Source organism: Macaca thibetana, chromosome 16, assembly GCF_024542745.1.
Source record: "Macaca thibetana thibetana isolate TM-01 chromosome 16, ASM2454274v1, whole genome shotgun sequence".
Classification (NCBI taxonomy): domain Eukaryota; kingdom Metazoa; phylum Chordata; class Mammalia; order Primates; family Cercopithecidae; genus Macaca; species Macaca thibetana.
The window spans coordinates 74,992,891-75,007,552 of NC_065593.1; the positions used below are offsets into that span (position 1 = coordinate 74,992,891).

A 14,662-nucleotide genomic window follows, 5' to 3' on the forward strand; every position below is an offset into this window, starting at 1 on the left:
CCCACTATGTTGCTGAGGCTGGTCTCAAGTGATCCTCTCACCTCAGCTTCCCAAAGTGCTGGGATTACAGGCATGGGCTATCAATTTTGGTTAAAGACCTAAGCAACACTTCCACATGCAGGTGTTAGAGGTGAAGGGTCTGTGGGACTGTTGCCCAGCTAGCACACATAAAGGGAATGAATATAACAAATTCAAAATTATAATATCCAACTTGCTCTTGACATACCAGTCTCTTGTTATGTTCATACTCTTTCCTGACAAGGGTAGTAAGGAGGTCATGCCTTCTTAGGGCTTCTTCTATCTTGAAGGGGGACACGAAATCAAGTAGGTTAATAATGCTGTTCACTCAATTCTCAAGGATAAGCTCTTCTCTCATTTAAATTTCTATGCTTAAGACTGACAGTAACTTACTTCATCTTGCAGTTTCTTCTTTGATCGATTTTCTCTACATGCCTCTTTCTTAAGCTGTTCAACCTGTGCAATTTGCTGTTTCCACATTTTGCTTAGTGTTGGGCCAGAAACATAGAGAAATGGAAACTGCTCCAGCATAAGGGGCAGGAGACTGTGTTCACTTACTTTCACTGCAAGGTAAAAGAAGATGTTCTTAATCTGAGACTTGTGGACAAGAACTGTCATCCAACATCCCTGGTAGATCAAAGCTTATGTAAGTGATGTGGTTTTGATTCTGTAAAGAACAATTCTAAATGTACTTATAATAATTTGCATTCCTCCTCTGATTGGAGTAAGCCAACTACTGATAAGGATAAAAATACATTCTGACTGATGCCATGCTGGTCCTGGGAAGTCCATCCTAATTGCTCAGCTGCTTCAGTGCCTGCGGGTAGATTCTCTACGTATGGTAAAATAGAAGACTCCTCAACCCTCCTGGTAGGCAAGTGCTTAGAAGAAACGTTTCTGGTCTAAAGGATATAGTAGGAGGGCCAGCAATCTTTGGGGTATAACAGGAAGCCTGGCATTTCTCATGGCTTTGTTTCCTTGTAACAAGACTCTACACTCATTGGCACTGTCAATATACAGGAGGTGGACAGGTCATCTGCTTGCCTTGGAGCATCCCCTTCATTCTACCAACTTCCCAGAAACAGACAAAAAGGCATCCAAAGTGAGTAAGCACAGGAGTGAGGCTAATGGTGGCGCAGCAGGTGGCAGTCCTGGCATTCCTTGGGTGCCAATATATAGGCCTCCCTAAGGTACTTCCTTATTGAAGAGTTTTAGCCCTCTATAGAAAACCAGCCACATGGCAGTGGAAAGAAAAAAAAAACAACTTTCTTCAGCTAACTGGTGGATGTTAGCTTTCAGTGCTGTGTCCCTGGAATGCTGCACTTGCTTTCAAAGGCTGCCAGTTTTCCATAAAGTACAATTCTGTGGTTCTTACTTGGAACTGCTTTGTTTGGCTTTGGGAGGCCACCTCTTGGACTCTGAGTTGTGGTTTTTCTAGAGTAAATCTTCCAGGGCTGACTACATTCTGGAGTTTCTTTAAGAACAGCTTCTCCTCTGTATATTTTTTCCTTAGAAGCAGATACAAAACAATAAAAATAAAAGGTCTAATAGTTCTTTCATGCATCATCTTAAATATTACATATTGACAAAAATAGCTAACTACTTCCCACCTTACTTCAAATTTGTAAAATCTGGTTAATAATTCACTCACTCTAAACTAAAGGCATCTTTTGGCCTCTGGCATCCCTTGGAATTTGAAAAAGCACTGAATCTTTTTCAAGTTTCAGTCACCATAGTCCCACACCCTAAATACAACCACTATTAATCTTTTTTTTTTTTAACCTATTGTTTCGATGTACTTCTCTTTTTCCATGTAGATTTAAAAAAATTCTCAAGCAACTATGCAGTATGCTTAGTTGTAACCATACTGTACTTTATATCCTGTTTTGTTCACTAATATTTTAGCATAAGCATTTTCCCCATGATTTCATTTCGTTTCTGTAACCATTCTTTTGAAAGGCAATGAAAACTTCGGTTTTGAGTTTCTTACAACCAGGTCTAGATCAACTAGGATGTTCTGTCTTCTCTTACTCTTCTTTAATTTTGTCAGCCTAGACTAGTTTTTAAGACCCTGAACTGCTAAGTCAAATACCCTTATAAAAACTGATGGTAAGTTTTAAGTAGGGGAAAAAAACGCTAGTTTTCTTTGGTACCACGTCTTGTCATATTTTAGCAACCTGAATGCCTTATTAAGAAGTAAAAGTCCTGTATCATGACATGAAATCCTGCCTTTTCCTAAAGAGCTCATGATTAAGGCCCTGTTGGCCCCTTCTTCTTTTAAAAAGATCATCTTTGTACTTCCCCCTCATCTGATCAAATGGCATTTATTACAGTGTAGACTTTTACCCACTGTTTCCTCCTCCTTCTCATGTATTCTTAGAGGTCCAATATTCTCTTGAACTTTATGTCTTCTTAGTTCCCTTTCAAATGCTTCAGTAAATGCCTATAGGGGAAAAGGTCATATGATAGTACAGTTGTTAAAAACATATATAACGGGCAGCACCATGGCTTAGTTGGGTAAAGCACCCGTCTAGTAAACAGGAGATCCAGGGTTTGAATCCCAGCGGTGCCTCAACTGAGCATCCAAGCTTAGTCGCATGCAGTGAGGCTGAGCCAGGTGGATCACCTGAGGTCGGGAGTTCAAGACCAGCCTGACCAACATGGAGAAACCCCATCTCTACTAAAAATACAAAATTAGCTAGGCGTGGTGGTGCATGCCTGTAATCTCAGCTACTCAGGAAGCTGAGGCAGGAGAATCACTTGTACCCGGGAAGCAGAGGTTGAGGTAAGCCGAGATCACGCCACTGCACTCCAGCCTGGGCAACAAGAGTGAAACTCCGCCTTGAGAAAAAAAAAAAAAAAAATCCTGCCACCGCGCCCAGCTAACTTTTTTTTTTGTATTTTTAGTAGAGACGGTGTTTCACCGTGATCTCAATCTCCTGACCTTGTGATCTGCCCACCTTGGCCTCCCAAAGGGTTGGGATTACAGGCATGAGCCACCGCGCCCAGCCGCTCATTCACTTTTTAAAAAATTCCTTTCAGACTCTGTATCACAAAATGTATGGGTTTTTTTGTTTTGCTTTTTGAGGCAGAGTCTCACTCTTGCCTAGGCGGGAGTCAGTGGCACAAACTCGGCTCACTGCAACTTCCACTTCCCGAGTTCAAGTGATTCTCCTGCCTCAGCCTCCCGAGTAGCTGGGACTACAGGCGTGCACTGCCATGCCCGGCTAATTTTTGTATTTTTAGTAGAGATGGGGTTTCACCATGTTGGCCGGGCTGGTCTCAAACTCCCGACCTCAGGTGATCCACCTGTCTCAGCCTCCCAATGTGCTGGGCCACTGCACCCGGCTCACAAATCTACATTACTTTAACATATATAATTGGGACATAAAATGAAATTTTACATCACGCATTTTTTCTGTTCTCAAGTTTTTGCAATTATTTTGATACTCTCCTGAGTGGAAGTTACATGCTGAGTTACAAATGAGTGTGAGACGTCTGAATTAGTTTTAGTTTTTCACCATCATAAATCCTACTGCATTATAAAACCTACTACTGTAAACAACTTAAGTGTTCTAAATCCATGCTACATTTCAAAATCCACATTCCACAGGGGAAAGTCTTCCTAGGTAATCATACCAGTCTCGTTGTTGTTGAATCCCAACCACCTCCTCTCATTCCTGTCTTGGGTACTTGATCTCATCTTCTCTGTAACTCAAGTGGCCTGTCACTTTAATCCACCTCAAATTCCCCTCATCTCTGAAGCTCACTCACTCTGAAAATAACAACTCACGCTGATCTCCTCTTTCTTAATCTACTGGAACACCAAGCTATGTCTGGCCAGGTTATTTTTCTTAAGTTTCATGAGTATAATTTTATGCTAATGGAGACATAAGCTATGCCACGTAGCTCTCTATCATCCATTCCGCTCAAGAATATTAAATGCATTTTAAGCCTTAAATCAACAGCATGTTCATGGTAGCATCTGGCTGAGGGGAAATGGTATTGGCTGCTGCTTAATGGTAGTCAAGAGATGGGGAAGCACCTGTGCTCGGAATTGGTGGGTATCTGTTTCTCTTGGTTTGCGCTGCCTTTTTCTCTCCGTGTGGAACTGTTTGCATTTGTTAGCTGGAGATGGAGAGAGCGAATGGGATCTGTAGGGTGGCTTTCTATGCATGGAAAGTCCTGCAACAGAGAAAAGACACATAACATTAGTTCCTGATAGCCAGAATGTTATGCTGGAAACCAAAGTTGGTTTTTACTAAATCCAGAGAGACTGATGAGTGAAATGTGCTAAAGGGACTGTCTTCTGTAACTAACTTGTATTGGTATGGTAACACCAAGTAACAGACAAATGCATACGAATGTGTACTGTCTCAAACACTTAGCTTCTACATTCAACTTTGGATATTCAACATGTGGAATGCCTCCTATGCACAAAGGACTATGGAGAGTGCTCTTGGTGATGGGGGAGATGGGAAAAGAGAAAAGGTAAATTATCTGAGCTGCGCATCTGCTTGGGTCCTGAGGAGGTGGGATGTAAGCATACATATCTATCTTATTATATATGCTTACAGGCAAAGTTAACATGTTAAGCATTGTCTAAGCGGTCCCAATTTTTCCCTACTTAGCAATCTAGCCCTCCTAATTGCACACTGCCAAAGAGATCTAACAAACCATTTCTTTCTACAAACCTTTTTATCCCATTGTCTATAGGTGTGTCTGGGCATCTGCTAGTTGTGAAGAGGGTGACTCCAGTGGGAAAAGCACTTCAAGAGAGCCTTAAGACCAAGGAAGCTAGTTTTGGTACCTTTATAAATAAATTTTCCCTGAGCTTGTTATTTTTTTCACATGCTTTTAATTCAAATCTTTCACATTTCAAATTCTAAGATGTATTTTTAAAAACTGACTTGCATAATCTATTTTGAATGATAGCTGCTCATGATGCATGATGTATTCTTCTCCAGAAACTGAAGACGCACCTGAAATAATATTTTAATTTATAACCTGTTTTCACAACAGGATACCATGTGTATGTACATAATAAGGGAAAGGAAGAGGTTCCTGGATGAGGGTGCCTAGAAATTGGCTGAGTCCTTTTAAAGGGAAGAGAGATGAAACAGTCAAGAGAAGGAAAGAGCATTCTTGAAGGAGTAAAACACAACTGAAAAAGTTAAGGAAGTTGGGTCAGAAAAAGGCTATTTCTGAAGAAACAATGGATGACCAAAGTAGATAAAACTAAATATAAAATATGCAGGATTTTAGTTGGTGGACGACAGGATAATTGGATTTGAACAATGGCATATCAAACAGTAGGAAGTGTCTGCAAAGACGTGGCAAACCAGAAACTGCTGATATGAGTATAAAGCAGTGCAATCACTTTGGTGGGCAAGCTGGCAGTGGTGAAGAAATGTAGGCCTTACGATCCAGCAATCCTACTAGATGGAGATATCACAGAAACTCTTGCACATATTCTAGGCTGTTCATTGCAGATTTTTTATAGTAATGAAAACTGGAAACAATCAACATGTCCAGCAATAGGGGAAATGTATAGTGCTATACATATATATATACACACACCCACACAAAAGTGACACACTGTAAGAACTCACAAAAGTGACACACTATAAGAACTCAGTTACACTGCAGTTAAAATGAATGAGCTGGATCTATAAGTATCAACAGCAATAGATTTCTAAGACAATGTCAGAAAAAAATGCAAGTTGCAAAATAATATATACAGTACGTAAATTTCTAAACGACATAAAACAATAGTATGTTTAGACAAGTAATGTAAGAGCTGTTAAGAAAGTATAAAAACAAGGATCAGAAGAAAAGACGCCAACTTTAAGATAGTGGTTGCACTGAGGGTGGGGAAGAGATCTGTGGGGAGAGCAGAGGGGGTTTCTACTGTTTTACTTAAACACAAAGGGGCTAAAGCAAATATAACTGTTAACACCAGCTACTTCTAGCCGGGGAAGATCCAGGTGTTTGATATTACTTCTGATCCTTTTATATATTTCTCAACTATTTAAAATTAGAATCTAAGTTATTAAGAACAGATGGAACTGCCTAAGTAGTTCACATGGCTGTCCCCCTTTCTCAGTCTCTCTGGGGTAAGTACCTGGCCTTGTCTTCTTTGGCCCATACTCCACGATGCCATCACTGTGCTGAGACAGTGTCTCCTCAGTTCCATCCTCTACCTCTTCATTTCCAGTATCTTCTTCTTTATGGTCAGTCTTTTCTTTAATCCGATCACCCAGGGCACTTTTTAACATCTATTGAGAAAACTTTTTTCAACATCTTTCACTGACTTCACCAGAATGTAAATTCGCAGGAGTAGGCAGACCTTTAAAAAAGCTTCCTTTGACAGTCACTAATAACAAGTTTTCAGATGCTTATGCATGTTTAATTATTCACTTTTGAGACAGGATCCCGTTCTGTCACCCAGGCTGGAGTGCAGTGGTGCTAGCTGGGCTCACTGCAACCTCCGCCTGCTGGGTTCAAGTGATCCCCCATCTCAGCCACTTGAGTAGCTGGGATTACAGGCATATGCCACCAAGCCCAGCTAATTTTTTACTTTTTGTAGAGATAGGGTTTCACCATGTTGCCCGGGCTGGTCTCAAACTCCTGGGCTTAAGCGATCCGCCTGCCTCAGCCTCTCAAAGTGCTGGAATTGCAGGTGTGAGCCACCGCACCTGGCATACATGTTTAGTTTTAAAAAGGTGTAGATCAGTGCTATGGATCACCAAGTTTCAATAAACTTTTGACTAAGTCACATAGGGATTTAAAACATTCATTCAATGATACCTTAAAACTGTAATACTGTATTTTGTGAGAATCAGTGATCCATCCAATTTCATACCAGATCTGTCTTTTGCAGCAAAGGGGAACTATATAGATATATCTAAAAAAAATGGCTTAACACAATCATTTATGTTAAATGATTTAGTTTTCATCAAAATTCAGTAACATTTGGATAAATCTGCACTAAATTTAGTTAGATCATGAAAGGCTGAGAGATCACTTCCTGTTCCATCTGCTTGATTTACAGAACATTTTCACAGTAACTATTAATAAGACACAACTATATTTCTAATACCTCACTTTCAACTGAGAGATTATTTAAATGTTCACTTAAGCCATGGGAATCTCAATATAGATGAAAAAACAAGACTTGCCCAATCTAGTTCAGAGAGCCGCTGAGAGAGTTTCTCTGACACATCATGTAATTCTTGTTCTGTTAATCTCTTTCTTGGCCTCTGGGGAAAAGGTGAATTGCAGGATGAGGCTGTAGCTCTGTTTTCATTTCTGTAATTAAGTGACCATCTGACAGTTAAAATAGCTAGGTGTCTATTATTTAGTTTAAAATAACTGTAATACATACTTTAACAAATATTTCATTCTGGTCTTCACAGCTAAATTTGGAGATTATGCCCCTGCATTTTCAAATTTCTTTGCAAACAGACTGTAAACACTTAAGTCTGCAGTAATGTTACCTTTTTCCTTTGGGAGGCTTCCTTGTCCTAGGCCCTTGGACCTGAGCTGGGTACACTTCCTCTTTGCTGTCTTTCGGCAACTTGGAAGTTAAGAAAACTCTGTCATCTAGATCCTATTAAAAACAGAAAAAAAGTTGATTTGAAAAAGCTACAAATAAGAAACATGAACTTTCTGGGGGTGAGGAAGGGAGGAACTGTGGCACAAAGCTATGTGCCTTCAACCTCCGTTTTGAAGTGCATTTGTCAAAAGACCCTATTGACACTCAATGCACCAAAGAACTGGAGCAATGTCTAGAAATCTGCGCTCAGAGAAAAAATGTGGCTCAGGATGCCATTCAAATAAAAAGACAGGCCAGGTGTTCTCTAAATAAGAAATTTCAGGGATTACCACTATGCCTGGGCAACAAAAAAATTACCACTAGTACAGAGTATTCAAGTGGTTATCTTTTGTATTGACGTCAATAAAGGCTGTCCAAAATTGAAACAGTTAAAACAAAGACAATACCTCCCAAAATATGAATATAAACCCTTAACATTTTAAATTTCTTTTTTTTTTTTTTTTTTTTGAGTTTTGTTCTGTTGCCTAGGCTGGAGTGCAAAGGCTCGATCCGCCTCCCAGGTTCAAGTGATTCTCCTGCCTCAGCCTCCCTAGTAGCTGGGATTACAGGCATGTGCCACAACACCCGGCTAATTTTTTTTTTACTTTTAGTAAAGACAGTGTTTCACATATTGGCCAGGCTGGTCTCGAACTCCCGACCTCAGGTGATCCACCTGCCTCAGCCTTCCAAAGTGCTGGGATTACATGCATGAGCTACCGTGTCCAGCTAAATTTATTTCTTAGTCTTAGAGATCATCTTTTAGAAGATACTTCTTGTGATGAAGAAACATTTAATGTTTTTTTGGTTTGTTTGTTTTTGAGATGGAGTCTCACTCTGTCACCCAGGCTGGAGTGCAGTGGTGCGATCTCGGCTCGCTGCAACCTCCACCTCCTGGGTTCAAGCAATTCTTCTGCCTCAGCCTCCACAGTAGCTGGCATTACAGGCGCCGGCCACTGTGCTTGGCTAATTTTTGTATTTTCAGTAGAGATAGGGTTTCACCATCTTGGCCAGGCTGGTCTTGAACTCCTGACCTCGTGATCCACCCACCTCAGCCTCCCAAAGTGCTGGGATTACAGGCGTGAGCCACTGCACCTGGCCACTTATTTAATGTTTAATGATATCTTTAATTTCAACTTCATTATCTTTTTCTATTAGAGTAAAATTAAATACCTTTTAGTAGGCTGGGTGTGGTGGTTCATGCCTATAATCTCAGCACTCTGGGAGGCACAGGCAGGCGGATGAGGCCAGGAGTTTGAGACCAGCCTGGCCAACATGGCAAAACCCTGTCTCTACTAAAAAAAAAAAAAAAAAAAAAAATCAGCCAGGTGTGGTGGCATGTGCGCCTGTAGTCCCAGCTACTCGGGAGGCTGAGGCAGGAGAACTGCTTGAACCTGGGAAGTAGAGGTTGCAGTGGGTGCAGATTACACCACTACACTCCAGCCTGGGCGACAGAGCGACACTCTGTCTCAAAAAAAAATAAAACAAACAACATAATCTTATTTTTATGAAACTTTTAAAATAAAGTATTTCTAGCTTAATTATTTCAAAATAAATACTCCTATTTAACTGCCACTCAGGTCAAGAAACAGAATATTACCAGCTCAGAACCATCTCCAAAACTCCCACTATGATTCTCCGAAAAGTAAACATTATCTTATGACTCTATTTTAACCCCTCTTTTATCCACTCTACTTTTTAGATGCATAGAATGTTGAGAATGTGGTCACCTAATGTTAATAATGCTTATTTCATCTCTGTACTTTTAATGCATTGCTTGAATGTTTAAATAATGAGAATGTATCACTGTTTATATGTCTACCTTGTGTATATACCTGCCTGTTGTTTTCTTATTTTATTTTTTTCTTTTTGAGATAGCGTCTTGCTCTGCTGCCCAGGCTAGAATGCAGTGGTGTGGTCACAGCTCACTGCAGTTCCTGGGCTCAAGGAATTCCTGCCTCAGCCTACCAAGTAGCTAAGATCACAGGCATGCACCACCACTCCAGGCTAATTTTCTATTTTTAGTAGAGACAAGGTCTCACTATGTTTCCCAGGATGGTCTCAAACTCTGGTGCTCACGTGAGCCTCCCAAAGTGCTGGGATTACGGGTGTGAGCCACCAAACCCAGTCCTGTTCTTTTTAAAAAGATAGGGACAGGATGACTAAATAAAAAGGGTTTTCTTTCTTTCTTTCTTTGAGATGAAGTCTCACTCTGTCACCCTGGCTGGAGTGCAGTGGCACGATCTCAGCTCACTGCAATTGAAGCAAATAAGCCAGTATGGTATGAACAGTGGTTCATGCTGGATAATGGGAATATGCATGGATGGTTATTTTCTTTTCCACTCTGTGTTTTCTAAATTTGAAATTATTAAATTATGGACACAATATGGACTCTGAAGCCAGAATGCCCAAGTTCAAATCCTGACTCTGTAACTGCTATGTAACCTTACCCTGTCTATATCAGCTTCCCCACAATAAATATCGTAGCTACTCCAGAGTTGTTATGGGCAGTAAATTATTCAACACCCCTAAAGTATCCAGAACTGCGCCTGCCACAAAATAAACATTCACTGTGTGTTGACTCTTATTATTTCCCTTTATATACATTCATCTTTCTCCTATCTTCCTAGAACAAGAATGTGCAGGTGTATACAGAGGCAAATTTTAAGGAGTACAATGCTTTGACTAGTGCAATATGCTTGACAATTCTAGCAGAGACTTCTTTAAATATAGGGGCTTCCCTGACAAAGAATAAAGACTTCACCAATACACACACACACACACGGGCTTCTAATCAATTACCAACACAGAGACACACATACACGTGTACTTCTAGCCAACTGAAAGTAAGCTTTTCCACTTACCCCAGAAAATTCCATATGCTCTTGAGTAGAATTTACAGCTGGGGGGCAGTGACTTGAATGCAAGTATTCTTTTCCTATGGGGCAGGGTGCTCGAGGCTCTGAAGGGTGGTAGGGTGGATGTAAAGGAATAGCTGCTCGGATAGGCTCCCCTAGCTTCCTCGCATTTGGAATCCTACTCACAGAAAGGGTTTCTGCTAGTAAGACAAATTAAAGTGGATATTACGATGCAATTCTAAGAAATAAACCATTTTATATAAATACATACATACGTATATAAATACATACATACGTATATAAACATGTTCAAACACATTAGAAATATTTTTTAAACTTAAGAACATAAAAAAATAATTAAACCAGAGACGTAGCCTCAGCACAGAGGGATCTAACTAAATTAGAATGTAATTTTCTTTTGTAATTGCTTTAGTTTTAAAAGAAGTAGAGAGGAGGTCTCACTATGTTGTCCAGGCTGGTCTCGAACTCCTAGGCTCAAGTGATCCTCCTGCCTCAGACTCCCAAAGTGCTGCTCCTAGGAAATAGAAATATTAAATAATGCTGAAAGAAGTAATGTTGGTCCAATTGCTCAAAATACCAATTGTTATTATTTTTTTCAGACCAGAGTTTCCCTCTTGTCGCCAGGCTGGAGTGTAATGGCACCATCTCGGCGCGCTGCAACCTCCGCCTTCCAGGTTCAAGCAATTCTCCTGCCTCAGCCTCCGGAGTAGCTGGGACTACAGGCACCTGCTACCATGCCTGCCTATTTTTTGTATTGTTAGTAGTGACAGGGTTTCACTATGTTGGCCAGGCTGGTCTCGAACTCCTGACCTCAAGTGATCCGCCCGCCTCAGACTCCCAAGTACTGGGATTACAGGCATGAGCCACTGTGACCGGCCATAATATCAATTATTTTTAATTGCTATCAGAAAGATGCCCTTTTGTAATCCAGAAACATTTATGCAATTTAAAAGCAAAGTTTTATATAATGTTTTATTATTTTGCTTTACAAAAATAGGTGCCAGGGTTATGGAAATGCTGGCTGTTTTATGGGCACGTCTTGGTATGAACAGATACCAGTTAGGGTCTTAGCTAGTACCACAAACAATGACTCATGGTCCAGGCCAGGCGCAGTGGCTCACACCTGTAATCTCAGTACTTTGGGAGGCCAAGGCAGGCAGATCACTTGAGGTTAGAAGTTCAAGACCAGCCTAGCCAAAAAGGCGAAACCCCATCTCTACTAAAAATACAAAAATCAGTCAGGCATGTGGCACATACTTGTAATCCCCGCTGCTTGGGAGGCTGAGGCAGAGGTTGCAGTGGGCCGAGACTGCACCACCGCACTCCACCCTGGGTGACAGAGCAAGACTCGGTGTCAAAAAAAAGACTATGGTCCATATATTGAAGCCTAAATTAGATGCCTGTGAATGTATATGATAGCTATCACTTTAAATCTAAATATGAAAGGAAGCTGCCATAAGTCCTTTTATCACATCAAACCCAAACACCTTGGCCAGGCATCTCTCTCAATCTTTCTTCCTTTGCCTTAACTGCATTATTCTTAAACACAATTCCCCTCTCTACTTATAATGTTAAAATAAGTAATTCATTTTACAGTAACATCTTTTTTACACGGCACTTGACATCACAGAACCTGCTTCTGCAATCACCATCCCTTCCATTCCCAGTCAATCCATCTGATTCTCTTCCTTCAAGAAGCATTCCTGCAATATCCACGCTTGACTCTGGTCCTTCTGTTACTGTGCCTATCCCAATGGCAAGCGTAGCTTTTTGGTCTACTGGAGGGTGAGTTTGCCAGGAACCAAAAGGAAGGGAGAATATTCCAAGACTTATGGTCCATACACTGGTTTAGTAATTTATGAAGCCAAGGGGGGCAGGATGGCAATAGGCTATTGGAAATCTTGCCTGAAGCCTAGAAAAAAAACTGCCACTGCGTGTAACTCAGGGCCCAGTCTGACCAGAGGGCCCTTACGCTGAGGACCTGGACAGCTGCTGGGTGCAGAAAAAGGAAAAGACTCTCCCTTTTGCTGCTTAGCATGTCTTGCTGCTTATGTTTTGTTTTGACTGATACATGAATGATGGAAATAGCTGTATATAAAGTGTCAATGATTAAATGTATAGGAGAACAGCAAATACTGGTGACTCTAGGGTGCGGGAGTGAAGGGGGTGGGATGCTAATTTTGCATTAAATATCCTTCAATTGTTTCACTTTTGCACTTATTTTATTATTTTAAAAATCTTATGGAAAGTTCATCAGGCCGGGTGTGGTGGCTCACACCTGTAATCCCAGCACTTTGGGAGGCAGGCATAGGTGGATCGCCTGAGGTCAGGAGTTCACGACCAGCTTGGCCAACATAGTGAAACCCCACCTCTACTAAAAATACAAAAAATTAGCTGGACGTGGCGGTAGGCGCCAATAATCCCAGCTACTCTGGAGACTGAGGCAGGAAATTGCTTGAACCTGGGAGGCAGAGGTTGCAGTGAGCCAAGATTGCACCATTGCACTCCAGCCTGGGCGACTAGAGCGAAACTCTGTCTCAAAAAAAAAGAAAAGAAAAGATGTTCATCTTATGATGGTCTCCTTTGAGACATGTTTTTTACAATGTACGAGACCTAAAAAAGAAGGCACTGCCTGTGCTCTTCGAACCATGACAAACTCTATTTAAAAAAAAAAAAAAATGAGAATCATTTAAAAGAAAGACATAGCATTATGTTCAACCTCTAATGAACAAGAAGTGCAATCAAACCTGTCATGACAATATATTTTTGTCTATGAAATAAGCACAAGCTTAAAAACTGTGAAAATGATCAATGATACTGGCTCATGAGGGTCCTGTAACCCAGCATTTCTATACTGTTGGTAAATGTACAGTCATGGCCTTTTTGGAAAACAATCTGGCAACTTGTTATTAGCCTTAAAACATCTATACTGTTTTACTCTGAATCTAGCCTCAAAATATAAGGAGAAAAAAGGAATAAACATTAAGTATCACGTTTTTGATAATATTTTTTAAAACCCTGTACTTCAGAAGAATGGTTTAGTAATTTATGACGTATCCACACGAATGATGTTATACAGTGATTAAAAATTATTATACAGAATTTAGACTGGGCGCGATGGCTCACGCCTGTAATCCCAGCACTTTAGGAGGCTGAGACAGGCGGATCACGAGGTCAGGAGATCGAGACCATCCTTGCTAACACGGTGAAACCCTGTCTCTACTAAAAATACAAAAAAACTAGCCGGGCGTAGTGGCAGATGCCTGTAGTCCCAGCTACTCGCGAGGCTGAGGCAGGAGAATGGCATGAATCCGGGAGGCAGAGCTTGCAGTGAGCCGAGATCACGCCACTGCACTCCAGCCTGGGCGACTGAGCAAGACTCTGTCTCAAAAAAAAAAAAAAAAAAAAAAGAATTTAACAACTTGAGGCCAGGCGCAGCGGCTCATGCCTGTAATCCCACTTTGGGAGACTGAGGCGGGCGCATCACTTGAGGTCAGGCGTTCAAGACCGGCCTTGCCAACATGGTGAAACCTCGTCTTTACTAAAGATACAAACATTAGCCAGCTGTGGCAGCATGTGCCTGTAGTCCCAGCTACTCAGGAGGCTGAGGCACAAGAATCACTTGAAACCGGGAGGCAGAGGTTGCAGTGAGCTGAGATCGCGCCACAGCACACTCCAGCCTATGTGACACAGCAAGACTCTGTCTCAAAAAAAAAAAAAAAAAGAATTTAACAATTTGAGAACACTTAATGTGAAGTTTAAGAATGCAGGAAACGAGCCTGGTGAGGTGGGTCATGCCTATAATCCCAGCACTTTGGGAGGCTGCAGCAGGAGGATTGCTTGAGGCCAGGAATTCAAGACCAGCCTGGTCAACATAGCAAGACGCCATTTCTGTTTTTAAAAAAAAATGAGAAAAATTAGCCAGGTGTGGTGGTGCACACCTGTGGTCCCAGCTACTTGGGCTTAAGCCCAGGAGTTCAAGGCTACAGTGAACTCTGACCACGCCACTGTACTCCACCCTGGGTGTCAGAGCAAGACTCTGTCTCTTTATTAAAAAAGCAGGGGTGAGGGGCAGGCAACAAAATTATATAGACATATGACTAAATCCAAAAAAGAAAAAAACATAGTAAAAAGGACTAAAAAATTTAACAAAATGTCAACAGCAGTTATT

The 14,662-nt window shown here is 41.2% G+C and overlaps 1 protein-coding gene across 1 annotated transcript in view; it reads right to left on the reverse strand.

Moving 5' to 3' along the window:
• Window positions 1-14,662, reverse strand: part of CEP95 (centrosomal protein 95) — a 28,456-nt gene that overhangs the window by 4,075 nt on the left and 9,719 nt on the right. The window contains exons 6-14 of the mRNA XM_050762379.1: window positions 10,477-10,675; window positions 7,518-7,630; window positions 7,200-7,329; window positions 6,143-6,296; window positions 4,064-4,203; window positions 2,369-2,461; window positions 1,394-1,526; window positions 412-581; window positions 227-301 (exon numbers count right to left, since the gene is read on the reverse strand). Of these exons, the coding sequence (XP_050618336.1) occupies window positions 227-301; window positions 412-581; window positions 1,394-1,526; window positions 2,369-2,461; window positions 4,064-4,203; window positions 6,143-6,296; window positions 7,200-7,329; window positions 7,518-7,630; window positions 10,477-10,675 (1,207 nt within the window). The remainder of the gene's footprint in view (window positions 1-226; window positions 302-411; window positions 582-1,393; window positions 1,527-2,368; window positions 2,462-4,063; window positions 4,204-6,142; window positions 6,297-7,199; window positions 7,330-7,517; window positions 7,631-10,476; window positions 10,676-14,662) is intronic.